Consider the following 25,316-nt stretch of genomic DNA (forward strand, 5'->3'; position numbering starts at 1 on the left):
GACCTTTAAGTCAGATTTATTTAGCATATTTATACCTTTCATGTATAGACCATTGTATTTTTTTAAGGTAATTTTCGTATTTTTGTCACTTACATTTGTTATGTTTTAGGACTAGGTGAAGCAATCCCATTTTTTAAGACCTGAGGTATGAGTGGTGACAATGCATCCATCTGTGTAATTTCCTCACTGTGATGGTGGTTGAGTGGGATGAGAATGGGGGTTTTAGCTTCATCGGGGTCATCAGGTGGGCGCCCTCCTTCTCTGGTGTTTCAATGATAGGCCCACGACACCTCCAGAGGGCTCATCGGCAGCACCTGGCGTCCCAGGTGTGCCCCCCTCTGCTTTCAACCCCTCAATGCCTCAGGTAATATTAGGGGCCCAGTTGGAGTCTCCCCTTTTTACCCAAAGCCATCGACTTGCTTCTTCTGCTGCACCTGAGAGGGCTTTAATGGTTCGGCGTAGGGTTTGACCTTGCACTCCCAATTCCTTAAGCAGCCTGATGGTTGACTTGCCCACGAAGCCTCTGCAGCAGACTTCCACTGGGCAGACCTTGGATTTCCATCCGCGTTGCTCAGCATCAGCTGCCAACTCTGTGTACTTAAGGCTCTTGCGCTCAAATGCCTCCTCCACAGCAGCCTCCCAGGGAACGGTAAGCTCTATTATATACACAATGTGAAGTGAGGAGGACCAGAGCACGAGGTCTGGTCTGAGATTTGTTGTGGCAATCTCAGAAGGGAAGTGAAGTCTTTGGTTCAAATCTACCACCAACTTCCAGTCTAGAGCCCTTCCAAGCTGGCCGCCATCCGATGTTGTTTGGACTTTGGCTATCTTTGAACCTTCTCGGATAAACTCTCTTGCATATGAGGGATGAGATGATGGAGGAGGCAGGGCATTGGTCTGTAACCGTCTGCACTCCAAGGTAGCTGCTAGACATTTCAGGACATGGTTGTGCCTCCAGGTATAGCGGCCTTGTGACAAGCTTGTCTTACATCCAACCAGAATGTGTTTAAGGTTTGCAGGGGATGGACAGAGGGGGCATGTCGGGTCTTCTCCATACCATTGGTTGAGGTTTGAGGGGGAAGGCAAGACGTCGTACGTTGCACGTAAGATGAAGCTGATGTGAAATGCTTCCATGCCCATCAGCTCCCTCCAGGGTAACTTTCTCCTCTCAACTCCCTCCCATCTTGTCCATTGTCCTTGCTTGGCTTGTGAGATAGCCTTTATACACCTTGTTGCCTGCTCGTGCCGACGCACCTCTTCAACAACCAGCCGTCGGCGCTGAGCTGGAGCTGCCCTTTGCCACGATGATCTACTGTCTCCAAGGCCAAGCATGCATTTTCCTTAAATCATCCTGGCAACCCATCTTTCACCATTTAATGAAATCATTAAATGATCCAGGAAAACTGAAGTTGTCAGTTTCATTACATTGCCTTTTAACTGCTGTTTTGGATCAGCCAATTATTATTCATTTACGAATTAAGCACTGCCTACACTTATAGAAAACGTATAAAAATAACTTATTAAAAATAAGGTGCATTGCAGGCATAGCACTGTGCTTCTTATCCATTGTGTGACCATCTTAAGGCTGGATTAGGAATTGTTAAATATGACTTGAAGACTCTAAAAGCTAGGCTGGTAGTTAGTTTTTTTTTTTTCTTCCCCTGATGAGGATACAGGAAGAGGGCTTAGGTTCAAGAGTCATTGTTTCCCTACTTACATACACCTCCCTGTTCTTTGAAGAGATACTATTACTTTGAATGGTCTCATTTATGCAATGTCCAAATCAAATGTAAGAACCAGTCAATCACTTAAAAAAAAAAAAAAAAAAAAAATTATGGATTAATGTTAAAGTACCCTTATTGTCTTTTTGCAGCTTGACACCATTATACCCATTGACTTTATAATTGTTTCAGCTGTTTTTGTCAAGACGTTGTTGAAACATCTAATTTTGTGTTCCAAAATGTAATGTCAGGTGTTATCAAATGCTGACAAACTTTTAATTTTTGGTGGGAACCATTGGTCTACCTTAAATGAATTATAACAGTTACATATATTATATATTTCAGATGTTGATTATTCATGATTTGCATTTCCACAATGTCTTGTGTTTAGGTGTGTCACTGGCAGGAAAAAGGGCTGTGGTAATTGGCCGCAGCAAGATTGTTGGTGCACCAATGCATGACCTTCTCCTTTGGAATCATGCAACTGTACTGACCTGTCATTCAAAGACTGCAGACTTGGCCTCTGAGGTACAGCGTTTAAGCATTGTTTACACACGTTCTGCAAAATATGTAAACTTGAAGTGAAAACATTATTTTAGCTAATCAAAAATCACAAGTTCAATAAGTAAACGCACTGTCCACATTTTAGGATACTAAATATGAAAATTATTAAATAACATTAACTGTCAGATAGTTGTTGTTTATGACTAATTTATTATTTTTATTCTCTACAAAACATTACAAAGCCTAAACTGTGAAACTTAGAGAAATGAAACTTGGTGAGATTTGCTACTGATGCTTGCTACTCAGTGGCTGGTAGGGAGTGCTGTGGAACAAAAAAATTGTTGTGGACTGTACAGTATTGTGGCAGGACTTGAATTTATTTATTTTTAATCTGTTCACTCAGAGCAGAATATATATTTTAATGTTTCTGTTCCTGCATTCCTCTGTATTACCATTCTGAAACCGGTTCAAGAAGAAATAACACCAGTACATTTTTTTTTTTATAATTTTCTTTGCCCATAATAGGCTAATAATAATAATAAAGTACAGCATTTTCTTTACTCAAAAAGAAAAAAAAAATCTGGTATCTTAACCCACTTTGCTTAGTCATAACAAATAAAGCATCATCTTTTCTAGATTTTGGCCAAATGTAGGCTACTAAACAAAACAAAAAAATCTAACCCTTTCAATTTATTATTTTTTTAGTATTTAGTATTTTTTAAGATTAAAAATGTTTGCTGCATTGTTAAACGTTTCTTGTTATTAACAAGATTGTACAACAGTGTCATTTTTTTATATGTTTCTTTAATGTATTTCTGACGTTTCTGGATTTTATACAGAAAAAAAAAACTTTGGATGGTGTCAATGAACTGAAACATTTTTTTTCTTTTATTTTGTTAATCTGTCAATTTTTTAAGTGAAATATTTCATGTATATGCCTATATGTTAGATTTATGTAAGCCTATCGTTCACAGAATCGCTGCAGGTGCGTGTGATCTGTTGAATCCATCTTACACAATCCTTAGATAAACTCTTGTGATATACATGATGAGTTCCCAACTGAGTGCACGGGCTGGCATTTCACTCGCTGGATGCACGTTTGTAGGCCATAGCCGCCTACTACTTGTATTGTATAACCACTCCTGATTGGTTGACAGCAAACTTCAAATATTAAATGAAACAATAAAATAACATTAACCGGTTAATGGCCATTTAAAATGTTTGATTTTGTTTCTGGTTCTGTTCCTGTAAAAATCCTGTAAAGTTCCTTGAATCTGTTCAGAGCCCTGATTTGTGTTGTAGGTGGGTAAGGCAGACATATTGGTGACTGGGATTGGTAAACCAGAGATGGTTCGCGGAGAGTGGCTGAAGGATGGTGCCATTGTCATTGACTGTGGTATTAACACCATCACAGGTATGTAGGTTTTTTTAGGAGTATGCCATGATGACAACTTAATTTACAAATATATTATTTTTTCAGATAGATGTTTCCTGCTTTAGCAATGTTTACAGGAATATTAAGGAAGAAATAATAATTTTCTTAAAAAATTAATAATCAATGAATAGTTTAAACATTTTATGTTAATACTGCATAATACATGTCGAGAACGAATACAAGACTTTCGGTAAGGTAAACACAATATGTAAGGGGATAATGTACATACAAAGCAAAGCTCCATGGTCCAGAAACACAGTCATTCAGTCACTTAAATTTCATCTCAGACAACAACAGGCCAAGTGGGAAGAGAATTGTTGGAGACGTTCACTATGACTCTGCTAAAGATAAGGCTGCATTTATTACACCTGTACCAGGAGGAGTCGGTCCAATGACTGTAGCCATGCTCATGCAGGTACATTATTCCTGTTTCTAATGGAAGTGATGCTTGTTTTTTTTTTTTTTTTTTTTTTGTAATGTTTACTTTATATATTTACATTTTACATCTAGTCATTTAGCAGACGCTTTTATCCCAAGCGACTTACAAATGAGGACAATGGAAGCATTCAAAAACAACAAAAGTGCAATGATATTTAAGTGCTATAGCAGGTCTCAGTTACCTTTTAAAATGCAGTACACATAGCAAGCTTTTTTTTTTTATAATAAAAAAAAAAAAAAAAAAAAATGATAGAATAGAAAAAGAATAGAGCAAGCTAGTGTTAGGTCTTTTTTTATAACTATGTGAAAAGAAAATAGAATAAAAAAGATTAGAAAGGTAGATAGATTTTATAATTTTTTTATTTAAGAATAGAAGTAGAATAGTGAGTGCTAAAGTTAGAGAGTCTGTGTTAGAGAGTCCGTAAAAGTGACTGTGCTTTTTTGGGATGGCACAATCAAGCGATGTGTGTGTATGTGTATATATATATATATATGGCGTAATCCCCACAAACCATTCATCATTAAATTGTCCTCATATTATTTACTTTTAAGTTCTCAGGAGATTTTACACATAATAATCTGAAATATTTTAAACTAGCAATTCCTAGGCAATTCAGTGCTTTCTTTCATTTCTCAGAACACAGTTCTGAGTGCCAAGCATTTCCTTCAAGCACAAGAACCTGGGAAGTGGAATATAAGTTACACCAAACTGAACCTGCAGCGGCCTGTTCCAAGGTTAGATGACTTTTTTTTTCTTTTTAGCTATGCAAAAGACAAAAACAAAAAATTGGAACCGCAGCTAATGTGGTTCAGTAAGTGTGATGACATCTGATAATAGTTTACAGTCAGCATGCACTGTCAAGCTCAACAAAAAAAAGGTTTACTAAAACCATATATTTGCTCCTCAGACAAATCAGTTGCATGGCCTTAGAAGACTCATAAGTGGTTCATAAATTGTATGCTCTACTTTCTGATTATTTTTGGCATGGATTTTCAGTTATGACCAGTTCTTTAAAGTTTTGTTCTTGCAATTGTAATGGCTTGTTTTTGTTCACTTTTCATTATGCAGTGATGTCACTATCTCTCGCTCCTGTGCACCTAAACCTATTGAATGCCTTGCTAAGGAAGTTGGTCTTTTTTCGGATGAGGTAGAGCTCTATGGCAGGACCAAAGCCAAAATCCAACTGAAAACGATTGATCGACTGCAGGCTCAACCTGATGGCAAATATGTGGTTGTTACTGGGTATTTTTTTCCCCTCCTTGTATCTCCTTTTCTGTCTCCATCAAGTGTTCTATTTCATATACAGGTGCATCTCAATAAATTAGAATGTCATGGAAAAGTTCATTTATTTCAGTAATTCAACTCAAATTGTGAAACTTGTGTATTAAATTCAGTGCACACAGACTGAAGTAGTTTAAATCTTTGGTTCTTTTTATTGTGATGATTTTGTCTCACATTTAACAAAAACCCACCAATTCATCACTCATCAAGACCAATTAAAAAAGAAAAAACATTTTTAGTGAATTGTTGGCCTTCAAACGATGTTAATTTACCATTACTTTGCTTTAATTACTGCCTCAATTTGGCGTGGCATGGAGGCGATCAGTTTATGCCACTGCTGAGGTGGTATGGAAACCCAGATTTCTTTGACTGTAGCCTTCAGCACATCTGCATTTTTTTGGTCTCTTCTCATTTTCCTCTTGACAATACCCTATAGATTATCTATGGGGTTCAAGTCTGGTGAGTTTGCTGGCCAGTCAAGCACACCAACACCATGGTCATTTAACCAACTTTTGGTGTTTTTGGCAGTGTGTGCATGTGCCAAATCCTGCTGGAAAATGAAATCAGCATCTTCAAAAAGTTTGTCAGCAGAAGGGAGCATGAAGTGCTTCAAAATTTCTTGGTAAACAGGTGCAGTTTTTCGGACAATAAGTAGCACCTATGTATAAGTCGCATCAGTTCAAAAATAAGTCATGATGAGTAAAAAAAAAAAAAAAACATAAGTCACACTGGACTATAAGATGCATTTATTTAGAACCAAGAACCAAGAGAAAACTTTACAGTCAACTGCTGCAAGAGGGCACTCTGTTTTCAGTGTATGCTACAGGAGAACTGAGCAGCATAGAGCGCCCTCTCGCGGCTGGAGATGTTAATTTTTCTCTTGGTTCTAAATAAATGTCTTGTAGTCAAGTACGACTTATGTTTTTTTTTACTTTGAAGTAAAATACAGTACTCTGGTTTTCAAAAAACACGATGGACCAACACCAGCAGATGACATTGCACCCCAAATCATCACAGACTGTGGAAACTTAACACTGGACTTCAAGCAACTTGGGCAATGAGCTTCTCCACCCTTCCTCCAGACTCTAGGACCATGGTTTCCAAATGAAATACAAAACTGTGTTTCAGGAGTGGCTTAACAAGAGAAATATGACTACTGTAGCCAAATTCCTTTACATGTCAGTGTGTGGTACCTCTTGATGCCTTGACCCCAGCCTCAGTCCATTCCTTGTGAAGTTCCCTCTATTTCTTGAATTGATTTTGCTTGACAATCCTCATAAGCCTGCAGTTCTCTCGTTTGGTTGTGTATCTTTTTCTTCCACACTTTTCCCTCTCAACTTTCTGTTAACATGCTTGGATACAGCATTTTTTGAACAGCCAGCTTATTTGGCAATGAATGTTTGTTGTGGCTTAGTCTCCTTGTAAAGGGTGTCAATGATTGTCTTCTGGACAACTGTCAGATCAGCAGTCTTCCTCGTGATTGTGTAGCCTAGTGCACCAAACTGAGAGACCATTTTGAAGGCTCAGGAAACCTTTGTAGGTTTTTTGAGTTGATTAGCTGATTGGCATGTCACCATATTCTAATTTGTTGAAATAGTGAACTTTTGTTAAATGTCAGACAAAATCATCACATTTAAAAGAACCAAAAGACTTAACCTGTTAACCTGTCCCCCATTATGGTATGGTATTCCCACTTCAGTGTGTTACAAACATAATTGTGGTGTCTTTGGGCTTTACTTTTTATCAACCAGATTTGATAATGCTCAAAAATATTAAAAGTTATAGACACTGAAGTGCCTTGAATTTTTTTTACCACTCTTAGATATTTTTTGAGGCTTAGATCTTTATAATGATACATAGATTGTCAAGATTAAATTTGTCCCGTTTCATTTAATCTATTCATAAACACTGACACGTGCGAGTTGAGTGGCTTCGAGGATGAGGGTGTCGGGGTGTGCACTGAATTTATTTAATATAAAAGTTACACAATTTGAGTTGAATTACTGAAATTAACTTTTCCACAACATTCAAATTTATTGAGATGCACCGATAGATGAAAATGAAATCAACACCTTGTAAGCTATTGATACTTGTGCTAAGAAGAAACATTTTGTTATGTAGAATCACTCCAACTCCTCTGGGTGAAGGAAAGAGTACAACTACAATAGGGTTGGTTCAAGCACTTGGGGCTCATCTGAAACTTAATGCGTTTGCCTGTGTGCGCCAACCATCACAAGGTCCAACATTTGGCATCAAAGGTAAGTAATACTAAAACAATAGTAATACCATATGATTGGTTACCTCTAAAGTGATGTTATATCAAACAGTGTGTAAAAAAAAGTATGGTATAACAAGTTTTGGTTGCTAAACTTTTGCAAAGGAAGTACAAATGTGATCTTTTTTTTTTCTTTTCTTTTTTTTGCCAATTTTCATAGCAATGAGAGCAACTATAGAAAATTAAGTTACTACCTTATCTCTATATATAGGTGGTGCTGCTGGTGGGGGCTACTCGCAAGTTATTCCAATGGAAGAGGTATTCTTTTTGCATCAGTTTTTTTTTTTTTTGATTGATTGATAAAGCTGTATAAAACATATTTAGTGATTGTCTTCTCTTCTCAGTTCAATCTCCATCTGACTGGTGACATTCACGCCATCACAGCAGCCAATAACCTGGTAGCTGCTGCAATTGATGCTCGTATGTTCCATGAAGCCACACAGTCTGATAAGGTATTGTGTATCTCCATTCATTTATTGGATCACTGATATTGCATTCTTATGTGATCAGGGAATTTATTTATTTATTTTTTCAAAAATTACTGTCAGGTTGTCAGTTAATTAGCATATAATTAGACAAAACATTAATTTGTGTATGTGTGTGTTATATATATATATATATATATATATATATATATATATATATATATATATATATATATATATATATTTTTTTTTTTTTTTTTTTACAGATAAAACTCATGCTTTGAAAAAAATAATCAATAATACTACATTTTTGCAGACGAAAGTATTTCTGTCTGCAACAATGCAAAGTCAGTATGCTGCAAAGAATTATATTCCTAATGCTTTGAGTTTTTGATTAATTTTTAAACATGATACATTTACTTTAGATACTGGATATGATGGTTAGTTTTCAGAGAATCTTTAATGCTATTAAAATATTATTATACTAATAAATCACTGATTCTTGAAGTGGGTCAAACAGTGTGCAAAAATAAAAAAAAACCTTGTATTCGCAACATCCCAACTTTTTTTCTCTCTTTTATTTATTTTTATTAAAAATGTGCGTTTTACCTTGAACTGTGTAATATCATTTTTACTTTTTTTAACAGCAATCAAGATGCTTTTTAACATTTCAAAACACTGGAATACAAATGATCTATTTTCTCTCATCTCAGAACAGTATGTCTGCAGTGCATCTGCTAAGGTAACTTAAAAACAGTTAAATTAACAAATAAAACAATTAATTGTTACCTCTGTCCATTTACATTTAACAGGATCTTAAAATTCAGATTTAAGCAACTTAATGATCCAAAAACTATCAGAACTCCTATGATCTAAATACAAACAAAACTGTATTATGTATAAATGTTTTATCCAGTGTTGTGTTGCCTCAGCCTTATGTTCCCTGAATCTTATGTTCCCTCAACCCTCACTCTGCTAGAAGTGATGACGATCAATACACAAAAGCGGTATATGCTTTATTTTTAGGATTTGTACATTATTAGAAAAATTGAACACTTTTATTTAATGTCAATAAAAATTACTTGAAAGTCAAAAGTTTTTTTTGTTTTTCATGTAGTAGCCATTCCGTTTTTTCTGTTGATGCTAGATGCTAATATACTGTAACCTGCTTCAGGAGAGTAAAATTAAGTCAAGTCACCTTTATTTATATAGCGATTTAAACAAAATACATTGCATCAAAGCAACTGAACAACATTCATTAAAGGGGGGGTGAAATGCTCGTTTTCACTCAATATCCTGTTAATCTTGAGTACCTATAGAGTAGTACTGCATCCTTCATAACTCCAAAAAGTCTTTAGTTTTATTATATTCATAAGAGAAAGCTAGTCTGTACCGATTTTTCCCGGAAAAACACAACCGGTTGGAGGCGTGACGTGTGGGCGGAGCTAAAGAATCACGAGCGCGAGTAAGCTTTTGCGTTGAGAGCATGTGGAAGCTGTGACATTACCGTAAGGGAAAAACCATCATCCAATACAAACCATGGCTTACAGTCAGATTCAGCCGTTTATTTATGATCCAGAATCAGATCCCGAGGCTGAAACTGAACGAGAGCAGCAGCAACAACGACTCGCTTCGAGCGGGGCTCAAACCCGGATCTCGGCATGGGAGGCGGACGCACTAACAAGGAGGCAGAGATATTTGAAACTGTTTTACTCACCGCCTGCGGTTCCAACACATGATCGTGACCCTTTTTCGTTGGGATTGCATCATCCTTAAGAAATAAACGATACGCAAATCCGTCGTCAAACTGGGCCTTGTTTGTAAAACAAGCATCTTCGAAATGCAGGGAACAAACAAAAGCACTTGCACAACTCCGTTGATGCTCTGTAAAAATAAATTCCATCCACTGGTCCCTTAATGCTGTTTTTTTTTTGGTAATCTGTGCAGGGTTGTCTTGCCCTGGCAACCAAAAACACACTCCTTTTGTGACATTTCGCGATGTTCTGATCAGTGAACGTCCGTTGTGCTCTCATTGCTGTGCTATACGGGAGCGCGCGCTTTTCCGGCAGATGTGCTCTTAGGACCCATATAAGGAAATTCCGTTCCATCTAACATCACACAGAGCCATACTCGAAAAAAACTTTCCGAAACTTGTGACAAACCGGAAGGAGTATTTTGGGAACATAAACACTCCTTCAAACGTACAACTTAATTTTTGAAACTTTGTCCATGTTTAGCATGGGAAACCAACTCTTTAACAGTGTAAAAAACTCAGTATGCATGAAATAGCATTTCACCCCCCCCTTTAAAAAGCAGTCTTTTGTGGTAGAAGTGATGGTTCTTCCATACTTGTAACAAGAAGTAGAATTTACAAATTTGGCTATATGAAGTTTGCACAAAACTAAATAACGATCTGGGATATCATCACTTGGCTGCATACTTTTAACACTATCAACATCAATTCCATCTGACAGTATTAAATCGCATGCTTTTTAAAACCTTTTCCTCACTTCTTCGTCCTCCTCCTCCCCCTCCTGCTTCTTCTCTAATAGCTTACGACTTTGCAACATTTTTCATTAATAAAATTAAACACATTAGGGCACAATTTTCCACACCACAATCATTCAAGCTCATATCACCAGCAAACGTACACTCATTTACATCCTTCTCTTCACTCTCTGAGGCAGAAGTCTCAAAACTCATCCTTTCTAATCACCCTACTACTTGCCCGCTTGATCCTATTCCATCTCATCTCCTTCAAGCCATTTCTCCTGCAGTTATACCTGCAGTCACTCACATCATCAACACTTCCCTGCACACTGGTGTTTTCCCCTCATCATTTAGACAGGCATGTATAACTCCACTACTTAAGAAACCCAACCTCAACCCATCTCTTTTAGTTACCTACAGACCAGTTTCTCTTCTTCCTTTCATTGCAAAAACACTTGAAAGAGCTGTGTTCATTCCATCCTGATGATCTGACGGTAGCTATTTGCATCTCAGCTTGTCTAACAGACATTTCTTCCTGGATGATGGACCATCACCTTCAACTCAACCTTGCCAAGACAGAACTGCTTGTGATTCCAGCAAACCCATCGTTCCATCACAATTTCACCATCAAGTTAGGCACTTCAACCATAACTCCTTCAAAAACTGCTAGAAGCGTTGGAGTTATGATTGATGATCAGCTGACTTTCTCAGACAACATTGCTAAAACAGTCCGATCCTGCAGATTTGCTTTATTCAACATCAAGAAGATCAAGCCCTTTCTTTCAGAACATGCTGCACAACTCCTTGTTCAAGCTCTTGTTCAAGCTCTTGTTCTGTCTAGGTTGGACTATTGCAATGCCCTCTTGGCAGGTCTTCCAGCCAATTCTATCAAACCTTTACAATTAATTCAGAACATGGCAGCAAGATTAATTTTTAATAAGCCAGAAAGAATACACGTCACACCTCTGTTTATCAATTTGCACTGGCTTCCAATAGCTGCTCACATAAAATTCAAGGCATTGATGTTTGCCTACAAAACTACCACTGGCTCTGTACCCATTTACCTAAATTTGTTACTTCAGACTTATGTGCCCTCTAGAAGCTTGCATTCTGCAAGTGAACATCACTTGATTGTGCCATCCCAAAGAAGCACAGTCACTTTTACAGACTTTTAAATTAAATGTTCCCTCCTGGTGGAATGACCTCCCCAACTCAATCCGAGCAGCTGAGTCCTTAGCCATCTTCAAGAATCGGCTTGAAACACATCTCTTCCATCTTTATTTGACCCTCAAAATTTAACACTCAATATTTTAATTCTATTCTTAAAAAAATCTAACTACCTTTCTAATCTTTTTGTATTCTATTTTTCTTTTCATTTATTATGCAATTATATATGTGTGTGTATGTGTAAAGACCTCTAACTAGCTTGCTCTATTCTTTTTTTTTATTCTATCGGTTTTCTTTTTATTATATTATTTAAAATCCAATGCTACGTGTACTGTTAACCTAACTGAGACTTGTTATAGCACTTATATATCATTGCTCTTTTTGTTGTTTTTGATTGCTTCCACGGTCTTCATCTGTAAGTCGCTTTAGATAAAAGCGTCTGCTAAATGATTAAATGTAAATTAAATGTAAATGTAAATCTAGAATATGATTTCGACAATGATTTCGGTCCTGAAACGTGTTGTCTAACCCCAATAGAGTTCAGAATGTCTGTAAATGCTGATCCAAGTGCATCTTTTTCATGATCAACATGGATATTAAAATCACCAACTATTAAAACTTTATCTGCAGCCAGAACTAACTCGGATGTAACATCACCAAACACATTAATAAAGTCTCTATGGTGCCCAGGTGGCCTGTATACAGTATCCAGTACAGGGGATTTATGATTAACTTTTGTTTCTCTGGATAATGTTATATGAAGCACCATTACTTCAAATGAGTTATACTTGAAGCCTGCCCTCTGAGAAATCCTGAAAACATTGTTATAAATTGAAGCAACACCTCCCCCTTTGCCTTTTAGACGCGGCTCATGTTTATAACCGTAATCTTGGGGGGTGGACTCATTTAAAATAATGTAATCATCAGGTTTTAGCCAGGTTTATGTCAAACAGAGCACATCTATATTATGATCAGTGTTCATATTATTTACAAAAAGTGTTTTCGTGCTCTGTTGCCGGAACCGAACAATGTACAGGAATCCCTGAGCTAGATGCATCCAAAGCCGTATCTAGAGCCCTAACATTCTGACTGTCCTCAATTAAAGTTTGGATGTGTGTCTCTAATTCTAAAATCTTCTGTCAGCCTAACTATTTCCCTGCATTTATCACATGTTAATCCCTCATCTGTGACAGATAGATAAACTATACATGTGGCAAGAGGTGCAAATAACAATAGCAGGAGAAGCCATTACTCACCGTGCTTGATGAAATATTCTTACTGTGGTTGTTTGATGAAAGTGCCAACATTAAGTACACCAATTTTGGTGTGTCTAAGTCATTCCCTCCAGCGCCACCAACTGTCGAAATTGACTTATATTTTGTTAACTTTTGAACCGTAAGGCCAATCAACAAATGTTTTTTTCCCCTCTGATTCCTGAGCTCATGACGATTCGATTCCACCCTATGAAGTCATTTTCTGTCATAGAAATACGGCCGCCATTTAGTTTTTTTTTTTTTTTAAACCTACTTTTTCGAACTCGCCTTGATGGTTTGTCCGATTTACAAGAAAATTTAACCAGATCATCTTCAGGCAGTGCTGACCAAAATTTATGGAATTCAAATTGAGTCGTCAAACAGTTTTCGATAAACGCTCGAACAAATTCAGTCGTAAGGCTGTATCTCTGCAACGATTTATCGTATTCAGACCAAACTTTGGACATGTCATAACAAGCATGACCTGAGGCTACATGTTGCGTTTCTGTGCAGCGCCACCTACTGGTCCAGAGAAAATTTTTTTTTTTTTTTGGTTTTACAGTTTGTCCAAATATAATAATATTTGGTCTTGTTAGATTCAGGGAAACATGCCGAGTCGACTTATATCCAATTTTACCATTTCAGCCATTTTGACTGTCAGCCATTTAGAATTTTGTGTTAAAATGCTGTATTTTAAGAACACATCAACGGATTATTACGAAACATGGTATTGGGTCATCAGCACAATGTCCTGAAGGAGCATGAGAAGTTTTGAAACAAATGTTTTGTTTTTTTTCAAATGCTTTTAACTTTGGGTGTGGTCGACTTATTTTCACGAGACTTATTTTCATCTAATTAGACTCCTGAAACCTTAGAGTCCTATGATACCAAACATGCTATGTTTCGCCTTACGGTTTGTGTAGCATTGTGATTTAGCGCTTAAAAACCATTTGGCTATATCTTCGAAACCGCTTGTCTGATCAAGATGAAACCACCATCAGAAGTTCAGAAACATAGGTCAATAGCTAAACATCAATGCCCAAATGTCAAAATATTGATAGTAAGGGTTAGTAAAATTCAATCAAAATCGTGTCAGTCATTTTTTACGTGTTTTTTTTTTATATATATAGAATTGTCTAACTCTGAAGTGAATTGAGATATTTACACCAAAACTGACACATGGGCTCACTCTGAGGACACATAAAAAAATGGTGGGACTGAGCCTCTTGGTGGCGCTATAATCGAAAAAAAACATGAAATTCTCATTGACTTAAAACAGTTTTGTGAAATAAAATGCTATACTAAACAAATGCATTGGTTTAATAATACGAAACTCAGAATGTGCCAACAACACCATCACCTGAAGGTACTCAAAATATTTCGAACATAACATCAAAAGTTATAACAATTTCCAAAAGGTCTAATAACTTTTGAATAAATCTGGCTATTGAAATTCCACTGGTCTTATTAGATTCCTTGGGTCAAGCCAAGAACATAGATACCACATTTTCCTTATTTGGCTGAGCTTCCTGTCCACCATGGTGATTTTCAGTCAAAACCTACTTTTTTTAACTCCTCCTAGACCATTTGTCCTGTTTTCACCAAAATCGAATCATATCATCTTCAGACTGAGCCAACTTAAAGATATAGATTTTGTGACTATATACGAAACGGTTTTCATTTAGCGCATCAACGAATTTGCTGGAAGGATGCCAAAAAACATTTGAGGCTGTATCTCAGCAAAGCTTTGACATTTTTGCACCAAACATTGTATGTGTCATTGTCACCTTACACTGACCATGCCACATCAATTTTGTAACCGTGCCACCAATCATGAATTCTTAATTATTAGCATTTTTTAAATTTCATAACTTTTGATTGCATTTACCCATTTTAATGAAACTGGTCTCAATCATATTCCTTGGGTCATACCGGCAATGTATATATCAATTGTTATAATGAGCTGAACCTCCTGTCGTCCATTTTGATTTATGTTGTCAACATACTTTTTTGCACTTTTAATCAAACGTTGGTCCAATTTTCACCAATATTGATTCAAATCATCTTCAGACTGTGCTGACAAAGTTATGGATTTCGTGTCGATAGACGCAACCGGTTTCGTACTGCGCCACTATGAACTTTAAGCACTGTGTCAAAATGACTCTAAGGCTATATATCTTCAAAGCTTTGACATACTGACACCAAACTTTGTATGTGCAATAGTCACCTCACACTGACCATTTCACACTAATTGGGAACAGCGCCACCTATTGGTCAAACGTGATAAGCCAATAAATCCTATTATTAGTTATGTTTATTGTTTTCAATCCATTTTGCCTAAAATAATCTTAAAACATTTTTAATTACTCATTCCTGTTCATCTGAAGCTTGCTTCTGTAGTGCTTGGCCCCATAATTGCTGCTTACACCTATATTTATTATTATTATTATTTTCATTATAGTGAATGTCTGATGGGGTTGACAAAAAGTGTGGCAAAACTTTAAAACCTTATGAAAAATACGTCACCAAAAAAACCCAGCCTTTTAAAATGAGATATTTTGAAATAAACTTTCATTATTAAAAAAACAGTTGTATCAATTTTATAGCATATGAACGATTGAAGCCTTCTCTGTGGATACACTGTTTTAGATGTAGTGAGAAGACAATTTTTCATAGATTTGATATAGTAATGATCAAATTAAATTGAAGGGAATAATTGTGTTGAATACGTTATATTAATTCCCCATAACATATACAAATGAAAATATTTTAATTTTTAAACTGCAGTTACAATTGGTGGACATGTTTTGTCCCATGTCTCAAGAACAGTGTTGGGCAGTAACACATTACTTAGTATCACATTACTGTAATTTAATTTCTTTTTAGTAACGGAATAATTTAACGTGTTATAATATTCAAAATTGTAATTGGAGTATAGTTACAAGCCAAATTCTCCATGTGTTACTTCCGCATTACATTGCTGACAAAATGCAGTGTTTTATAATCTAGAGATTGTAAAAATTATGTAGCTCATACATTAAGTCAAGTGCCAGTGGATCAGAGACCTGCTCTCGCAAGACACGACACAAAAGAGTGCGGCACAGGACAAGACTTCATAGGTGGATGTGTGTGGAGAATAAAATGATTCATGAGATATCTGCAAAAATAGAAATATCTAAACATAAAATATTTTAAACAAATAATTGTTAATCATCTATTGCATAAAAGCAACATGACCTCATATAGAATCTAAATGATTAACAGGTGCAAGTGAATGCAAAAGAGTTTTTCTATTTAGGCTATAACACGTGTTTGCAGAGTTGAGCAATGTCCTGAAATTTTTGCGCTCACAAATCCTCAAATTATAATACACGAATTGTAGACATTATGAAAGATTAATTATGCATATATTTATTGTGTTATAACAGACACTTGTGAGATTGCAATGAACTGAGATGTCTTTTAGTGATTATAAATGCTGGCATTCTGCCATGCCAAACCATGCACACAACAGCCGGTTCACTTTTAGTTAAAAATAACATTGTTCTGTGAATGCCGATGCAAATAATATACAAATAATTATCGGGAGCGTGTATTCTGGGATTTCATAAATTTCATGGAGAAAAGGTTGCATAACTAGTAATGTAACTAATTACTTTTGAAATAAAGTAATCAGAACAGTAACATGATTACTTTTTAAAAGGAGTAATCAGTAACTGGATTACATTTTCAGAGTAGCTTGCCCAACACTGCTCAAGAATCAGTGAAATGATGTTCGTATTTTGTCTTACTGCAATAGCAGAATAAGTTAAGAGACTAGAAACTTGCTTTTTTTTTTTTTTTCTGGAAAACAACAACAAATACAGATGTAAAACTCCCAAATAATTTTTTTCAATCTGTATGTTTGAATTTTTTTCTTTTATATAATAATGATAGCATTCTATCACTACACTAGGCTCTATTTAATCGGTTGGTACCCTTGATTGGAGGTCAGAGGAAGTTTTCCCCAGTTCAGATTTGCAGACTTGAAGTAAGAATAACGTTTGTTTGTTTTTGTAATTTTATATACTCTTTTCTCAGATTTACATTAGTTTACATTACTCTAGCATTGTTATGATTTCTGCAATTTTATATTTTTGATGTTCCTTGTACTGGTAGAAACTAGGTATAAAGAAAGTGGACCCCAGCGAATTAACAGAAGAGGAGATTGCATGCTTCGTCAGGTTGGATATTGACCCTGAGTCCATAACTTGGCAGCGAGGCATGTGTATTGTTGTTGTTTTTATTATTATTATACTACAGTGATGAATTATCTGAAATAAAAAATGAAGTGAAAGCAAAGTGCATATTTAATACCAGATAATATAATGGTACATTTGTACAGTATATACACATTTGGATGCAATGTAAATCTTCTTATATATTTTTTATATATATATATATAGTGCTGGACACAAATGATCGTTTTTTGAGAAAAATCACCATTGGCCAATCACCAACTGAGAAGGGATTCACCAGAACTGTAAGCACCACACCACCTATTACCATATATTACTAAATGCTTTACATAGGTATGAATATGTAGACTCAAGAGACTTGATGATTTAATTTTATGAAGCCTGTTCTAAAATGAACTGCAAACCATTGATAATACCAGAGATGGTTGTAGCTTCTAATAGGCAAATGATTCAGGCCATTATAACAGTTTTTTTTTTGTTGTTGTTAGAAGTAAATTACTTTATGCACAAACATTGCTCAAATATTGTTTGTTCAAATGTTATGTTTGTCAAGCCAGACATGGCACTCATGCCACAAGACTGCAATGGCCATAGATGTCCACCTGATTACCATATGCAGCAGAAGAAATTTTTTTGTTATCTTGTTCAAAGCACTTATTCAGGGGTTAAAGCTAAATAAAAATGAATATATGGTTGAAAGAAAAAAATAAAAGCTGTATCATACACTTGGAAAATTAAGGGCTATATCACTGGTCTACTGATTATTTTGACAACTGAGTAATCTGATTTTTTTTTTTGTAACACAATAAGACGTAAATGAAAACCAGGCTTTAGTATGAATATATATAAACTAACGATTAGGCAATAATAGTTAGCTCAAATAAAATATCAAAACCAAGAAAATACATGATTATATTGAACAACACGGTTCAAATATTTAATGTAAAATGCCTAAACATAATATGAATATAACCAACTTAAGCACATTATGTATTAGAACAAATACCTGCAGAGGGCGACAATGGCCTGATGACATTTGACTTTATAGTGTGATTTAAACAATGTTTAAATCCATTAAATTGTGATATTTGGTCATATGCAGAAACTTTTATTGCGACGTACAATACATTTCATAATTGAGTTGATGTATTTTCCTGTGTTGGCAAAGGTTTATAAATGATTTGCATTATGAATCTAGTGAAATACTGCACACTGTTTTTCAAGATGAACGTTAATACAAATTCATGGAATATACAGTGGAAGAGTTTAGCCCCTTTCATACAGTCTTTACTGGTAAATTACCGGTAAGTTACAATTAATAGTTCATTTGTGAACAGGACCTTTCAAAAATCCTGGTAAATTTGTTCTGGCAATCATATCATTCTTATGGAGATAGCATGATTACTCTGAGCTTTTTACAAAGCTCCGCTGCTTTATAATTAGCTTTTCTCTGTAAATATGCGGTAGATGGACATCTTTGACCATTGCGCCTCGCGGCCTTTAGTCGCGCTTCTCCATTCATCAGGGCTGCACCTCTGCAGTTGGATACTATTATCTGCATCTCCAGTTTATAAGAGCAAAACATTCTGATTGACTAGTAATGTAAGCGAACTCATGAACTCGAAAGTGATATTTAATTTTTTTTAAATGTAGGATAATTTTTTTCCCACAGCCAAAAGCTCCTTTAAGGAGCTTTTTAATCCTTTAAGCCCTGCTTATTATCTTTTGAATGGCTCAGGAGTTACAAGTTAACGTTTATTTCTTTCCCATGTGGGACATGGGAAAATGTCTTGTCTTTCTGCAGTGCAGTGAGGTTTCAGATGTTACCAGTCATTGGTAACTTATCATTGAACTTTCAGGAATCTTTTACATTGCTATTCTGTGTTCCCTGGTGGTATAAATAAAACAGAGTTGACCATTGGGACAAACAAAACATGGCATATTCAATAAGCTGTAATGACAAGGAAACCAAAGCATTTTATGTTATTATGTTAGCAGGCAATGCCCAGCAACATTTTTTATTTATTGAATTATTGTTGTTATTTTTTTTTTTTATTATTATTATTTTTTTTTGCAGGCCCAGTTTGACATCACTGTAGCCAGTGAGATTATGGCAGTTTTGGCTCTCACCACCAGTCTGGCTGACATGAAGGAGAGACTTGCAAAAATGGTCGTGGCCACCAGTCGCAGTGGTCAGCCTGTCACCACTGAGGATTTGGTGTGCTGCTGTCATATGTCTCATTTTATCTCAAATGAAAATATCTAGGTGTTCATCCTGTGTTGATTTTGTAGTGTTTGTGTCTTAGGGAGTGTGTGGAGCTCTGGCAGTACTCATGCGAGATGCTATCAAGCCAAACCTCATGCAGACACTTGAGGTGAGAGAAATTGTCCTGGGATGTGTATATTCAAGTTAATTTGCAAATCACCTAGAATTAAATAGACCTTCATAGATAAACTATTCCTTATTCATGACCAGCTCCACAAGTTGCTTAAATCCCAGCGGTTTTCTTGTCACTTCTTTCTTTGGTGCGTTAGATGTCTGTCTTAAGTCTTTGTATGGAAAATTGTTTAGGGAAACCCTGTGTTTGTTCATGCTGGACCGTTTGCAAACATTGCACATGGAAACTCTTCAATCTTGGCCGATAAAATTGCTCTGAAACTAGTTGGACCTCAGGGATTTGTGGGTAAGTTAAACGATTAAAGACACATTTTTGTTATTGGCATAATTTACATCTATCTGTAAAGTGAAGTGCCAGTATAATTTAGACTACAGTAACTACATTTGTTTAACTAAAAAAAATAACAATTTTGTTTCAAAATTAATGAAAATGATTTATTGATTTTCATAATTCTATAATTGTTTATAAAAAAAAATACACATTTTACAAAAAAAAAAAAAACATGCAAATAAACACCCACATGACTTCAAATCAGTTTAGAGACTTAAGTATATTGTATGCAGTATACACATGCTTGAGTTGTTTTTTACACTACATGTGTATAAAGCAAATCTTTCAAATCTATTTGTCCTGATGTTGGAACTAGTGCAAGCACAAGTCAGAAATTTACTGAGGTATCAGTTTACTGTCAGTGACTCACGGCGCAGTGCCACTCACAACTGGTAGAGACTGAGTTAAAGTGCTTTTGGGACAATAATATTTACAAAATTGTGCAGAACTTAATAGTTTGGTTGTCTTTGATCCCATCAGTGTAAATTCCTAAAGGGTTTATTTTTGTTTTCTGCCAGTCACTGAAGCAGGTTTTGGAGCAGATATTGGAATGGAGAAATTTTTCAATATAAAGTGTCGATACTCTGGTCTCAAGCCTCATGTTGTGGTCTTGGTTGCCACAGTTCGAGCACTTAAGATGCATGGAGGTGGTCCAACGGTGAGTTTGAGAATACAGCCAATAATTTATTTACTTTTTCACGTAGATTGTCATTTTCTTCCACTTAAAACATAAATTTGTAAAGGGAGTTGATTAAATATGCATTGCATCTTTTCTTTAGGTCACTGCAGGCACGCCTCTGCCAAAAGAATATATTGAAGAGGTACTCTACGATCGTTTAGTAGATTTTCTTGCTAGTCTGTGATTTTATATAAGATCATGTAGTCTAGTGATGTGAGTAGCTAAAAATGTAGTGTTCTAAAACTTTTTCACTGGTATTGCTATAGGTATAAAGTAAGTTTTGGGAGTTGCAGCTGCATTTAACTAAAAATGAATCACAGCAGTCACTCCAGAAACATTCCCAAAACTCAATGTAGTACTGATATTGTTTTGAACTCTTGCAGAATCTGGCACTGCTGGAAGCCGGCTGTAGTAACATGAGGAAGCAAGTGGAGAATGCTCAGCTTTTTGGGGTTCCAGTAGTTGTGGCTGTCAACGCTTTCAAGTAAGACTGCACCTGCTGATTAAACCTGCACAATACAGATTTAAAAAATAAATAATAATACATCAGCTTTATGCAGAGTAGGGCAAGTTAAGGGTTTATAATGTCTATCAAAATTCCTAAAGCTTTGTGTACTATCACTATTATACAATAGTGTATGATATGACAGCAGTAGTAAAAAAAAAAAAAAAGTATTGTAAGTAGTGGTGTGCCGTTATCGGCGTTAACGTGAGACTCTTATCAGGCGATAAAAAAAATAATCTATTCTCCAAGTTGGGTTGGGTCTATACTAAGCAAGCTTTGATGACTTTCACCTTGATATTTTATATAACCGACTGGCTGAGGCCAGCCTAGAAAGATTCTCAGGACAGTTGACGGGCCACTTCTGCGCATCGTCATGAAAGCTTATCTTTTTCACATGTTTTTAAGCCTTAGCGCTTGTCGATGTAAACATTTAAAGCTTCCAAAAACAAGATGCGGAAAAGCTGAAAAGAGTAGCTGTTACTAGCGCGCTGTGTTCGGTGCGCACGAGAGCGATCGAGAGCCGCGTATCACAGACAGCTCTCTTCTGGGAAGTTCTCCTCGAAGTCCCTCCTGCACCTGAACGAACAAATACAAATCGTAGTTTGAACAAACAAAAAGATTTGAAAGAGCCCAATTCAGCACCGCGGTGTTCTGGTGTTCAGGGCTCACGCAGAGAAAGGCGTCTAAAAACACTTGAACATCGAATTTGCTTATTTTTGCTCTTGTGTCGACAAATACATACGAAATGTCAAAATATCCACCTTGGAAATTATGCTTGAAAAAACGTTCAGTTATTAAGTGAAAGTAAACAGTTGAGGGAAAAAATGGGATGTGTATTATATTGGATGCGTTCATCGTCTCTTAAAGTGACTGCGCCTAATTTAGCTACTGGTTGCTGTAATGTTAATCCAAGAAAATTAAAAAAAATCACTCACTGCTCTTGACTGAATTACTTTGTAGTATTAACAGTCAAACCAAAAATTATTCAGACACCAGATATATTTTTTGATATATAGCAAAACTAATAATGTGAGAAATGTTGAAGGTGTCTGAATAAATGTAGGTTTGATTTGTATATTTCATTTTTACATTTTAATTATTTGGTTTCTGTACCTTGACACCTACAAACTTGATAAAAACGTGAAACAGGCGTAAGGTTGTTTGCACCTTTTGCAATGTGGAATTAGTTTACATCTTTTTCAAGCGCACGGATTCATTTTGGAAACAGGAGATGAGCCCCTTTTCTAATGCACCACCTAGCTTGATAAACCCCTTGTCAAAGACTTACTGTTTGTCAATTTTATTTGGGCAACACAGATATTCTGAATGCCTTTGGCAGAATTCGAATGAGCCATTTTAATCTAGATTAATCTAGATTAATTTCAAGATCACAGTGAGATTAATCTAGATTTAAAAAATTAATCTATGCCCACCTCTAATTGTAAATAATCTGCTCCGCAGATTTTTTACTTTTCATTACATTTTAGTAGGGCTTGTGCTAATATAATTAATTCAGTTAATTTTGTCTCTGATCTGTATGTTCATTTCATAAAGAAATTGTCCTACAGTCAGAACAAATCAAAAATCTTAAAGGGTACCTATTATGCAAAATTCGCTTTTACATGTTTGAACATAAATGTGTGTTGGCAGTGTGTGTACACAATGACCCTGTAATGATAAAAATCAACCTGCTCCTTTTTTTGGAGGGTGGGGGGGTGGTCTATAAATCTTGAGCAGTGTCTCACGGTTTACTGTTCACAGAATACGTAAAATGTAACCCCACCCACGATAGTTGACTGACACGGCTGTATTAGCTGTGACCCTGTCCTAAATGATCCACACACACTGTCTGCCATGTTTTTTCATGCCAGAGCATTTAAAAGCAGCATTCAAGGAAGAAATGTCCTCTTATTAGAGCTATAGAAGTTGTTTGTTCCAGAGCAGTGAGTGATTTTTCTGCTTTTATTTTATTGTTTGGGTCTTGTTAACAGCATAGCAGTAAGCATAGGCAGGGGTGCACATAAGTGGTCTGCAGGACCGCATGTTCGTCCAAAATAAAAAAAATGCGTTAAAATACTGTATAAATGTTCTGAAAGCACATTTGCGTACCAACATGGTTGACAGCTGTTAATACACAATTACCATTTTAGATCACAAATTGTACTATGTTTTATTTTCAACCTGAAGACATAAATTTGGGCTATGCCATGCCGTTTTCAAAGCACAATGCAAAACTGTGACATTCCACTGACGCTCTTTAGTCAGCAGCAGCGCTAAATCCGGAAGCGCGTATACTTACTTGCCGGCAACCTGCCAAAATAAAAACCTGCTGATTTAACGTTTGAATATGATGAAAATGCTTTTATTTATTTTAGACACTTTTATCCAAAGCTTCTTAAAATTGGGGAATACATAAAGCGATTCTTCTTAAAGAGGCGAACAAAAAGTAGCAGTAAATATTAGCATTTTATTTTTAAGTTTACTATAAAATATATTTGTATTTAATACTAGGACTGCCTTTTATTTTTAATAATATTATCACATACTATTATTTAGTTTTATTTACTATTTTAAAAAAAACTAAATGTGCAATAATATAACTTTTTATTCATTTTTTTAATAGTTATATTTAATGGGTCGGCTGCGCGACACTGTTTCAGACGGACCCCTTTACAATGTTGCACTTCTAAGCAGCGACTGCAAGGCATGGTGAGGGTAAACCCAGCAGTGCTCTGGTGTTACGTTATAACACCTGTTACACACATAATCCGTCTGCAGTGCGTATTAACTGATTTCAGCTGCACGAGGTTGCGGTCCGTCAGCGCGTTCAAGGAGCGGTTCGTCGTCTGCAGCAGTCACAACACATTCTGAGGACACCTGAGATTTATAATACATCTTGTAAAAGGTGCCCATATATATATATATATATATATATATATATATATATATATATATATATATATATATATATATATATATAAATATATATAAATATAAATAAATAAATAAATAAATGGTAACACTTAAGTTGTTGATTATTTACCGTCGATAGGCCATTAACCACTGCACTGGGATCATTGGGTCATTTAGAATCATATCTGTCTGATTCATAAGTTGAATCGTTCAGATGGTTTTGGTGAACCAATCAACCTGGAGTCAAAACAAAAGTCATTATATGGACATTGTTACTCCTATAAATGCCTCAAGGAGAGCTGTCAAGGTGGGTGGATGTCAAGACATAATGGCCAATGAGACATATGCAAAAAAATAAAAAATTGCAGACAAGAAAGTGTCATGAAAATGCTCCATTCTACCTTGGACAGACTGACAGATAGAATAATGTCACAATAATAAAATGTCCTTTAATTATTTTATGGAATATTTCTCAGCAAATATGTGATTGAAGGCCACGTGATGTTAAAATTTGTAATCCATTAATAGCCCTATCACTTAGCCAACAACATGTTTTATTCTGTGTCTAGATTCATTTGAGTAAAGTGCTTGGGAGAGATATAGAGTATCATTTGCGAACTCTAGACCATGTTAATTAAACTGCCGTTTAGCTCATGTGCCATTCAATCTGAATCTTGCCATCTCATGTATACAGGACGGACACAAAGGCTGAACTGGATCTGATTTGTAAACTAGCCAAAGAGGCAGGAGCGTTCGATGCTGTGCATTGTTCTCACTGGGCTGATGGAGGTGCTGGTGCTGCAGATCTGGCTAGAGCAGTGCAAAAAGCAGCAGACTTGCCTAACAGCTTCAGATTTCTTTATGACATTGAGGTAAAAAAAAAAAAAAGAATGTTAGTGTTGCAATGTCATTTCTATAATAAATTTATTGGTTTTAATTTGCAGAGAAATGTTTCACACAATAATAGAGAGTTTACTCTGCAGTAATATTTTACAGATGTACACATTCATACAGTTTGCCAATTCATTTGTTACAGTTAACTATCTATCTTACAGTTACCTATTGTAGACAAGATCAGAATCATTGCACAGAAGATCTATGGTGCAGATGACATTGAACTTCTTCCAGAGGCCCAACATAAGGTGGACCTGTACAGCAAACAGGTATGAGTTGATTATCGCACCCATGTTGTATGAACTCACTCCCGAACATATGAAGCAACAAGAACAATTATTTCAGGCAACCTGAAAACATTTATCTAA

At 35.9% G+C, this 25,316-nt stretch overlaps 1 protein-coding gene across 4 annotated transcripts in view; it reads left to right on the top strand.

Annotated features, from left to right (window-relative positions):
- The window catches only part of mthfd1b (methylenetetrahydrofolate dehydrogenase (NADP+ dependent) 1b), a 75,972-nt gene that overhangs the window by 44,903 nt on the left and 5,753 nt on the right, over positions 1–25,316 (top strand). For all 4 annotated transcript variants that reach the window (XM_052579847.1, XM_052579846.1, XM_052579849.1 and 1 more), the window contains 19 exons: positions 2,113–2,249; positions 3,528–3,639; positions 3,948–4,075; positions 4,736–4,833; positions 5,168–5,341; positions 7,502–7,638; positions 7,867–7,913; positions 8,000–8,107; positions 16,946–17,020; positions 17,149–17,251; positions 17,436–17,512; positions 19,306–19,446; positions 19,535–19,603; positions 19,801–19,912; positions 20,476–20,615; positions 20,737–20,778; positions 21,020–21,120; positions 24,749–24,926; positions 25,110–25,217. In XM_052579847.1, coding sequence (XP_052435807.1) covers positions 2,113–2,249; positions 3,528–3,639; positions 3,948–4,075; positions 4,736–4,833; positions 5,168–5,341; positions 7,502–7,638; positions 7,867–7,913; positions 8,000–8,107; positions 16,946–17,020; positions 17,149–17,251; positions 17,436–17,512; positions 19,306–19,446; positions 19,535–19,603; positions 19,801–19,912; positions 20,476–20,615; positions 20,737–20,778; positions 21,020–21,120; positions 24,749–24,926; positions 25,110–25,217 — 2,087 coding nt within the window. The remainder of the gene's footprint in view (positions 1–2,112; positions 2,250–3,527; positions 3,640–3,947; positions 4,076–4,735; positions 4,834–5,167; positions 5,342–7,501; positions 7,639–7,866; positions 7,914–7,999; positions 8,108–16,945; positions 17,021–17,148; positions 17,252–17,435; positions 17,513–19,305; positions 19,447–19,534; positions 19,604–19,800; positions 19,913–20,475; positions 20,616–20,736; positions 20,779–21,019; positions 21,121–24,748; positions 24,927–25,109; positions 25,218–25,316) is intronic.

The sequence above is a fragment of the Carassius gibelio genome, chromosome B17 (assembly GCF_023724105.1).
Source record: "Carassius gibelio isolate Cgi1373 ecotype wild population from Czech Republic chromosome B17, carGib1.2-hapl.c, whole genome shotgun sequence".
Taxonomy (NCBI): domain Eukaryota; kingdom Metazoa; phylum Chordata; class Actinopteri; order Cypriniformes; family Cyprinidae; genus Carassius; species Carassius gibelio.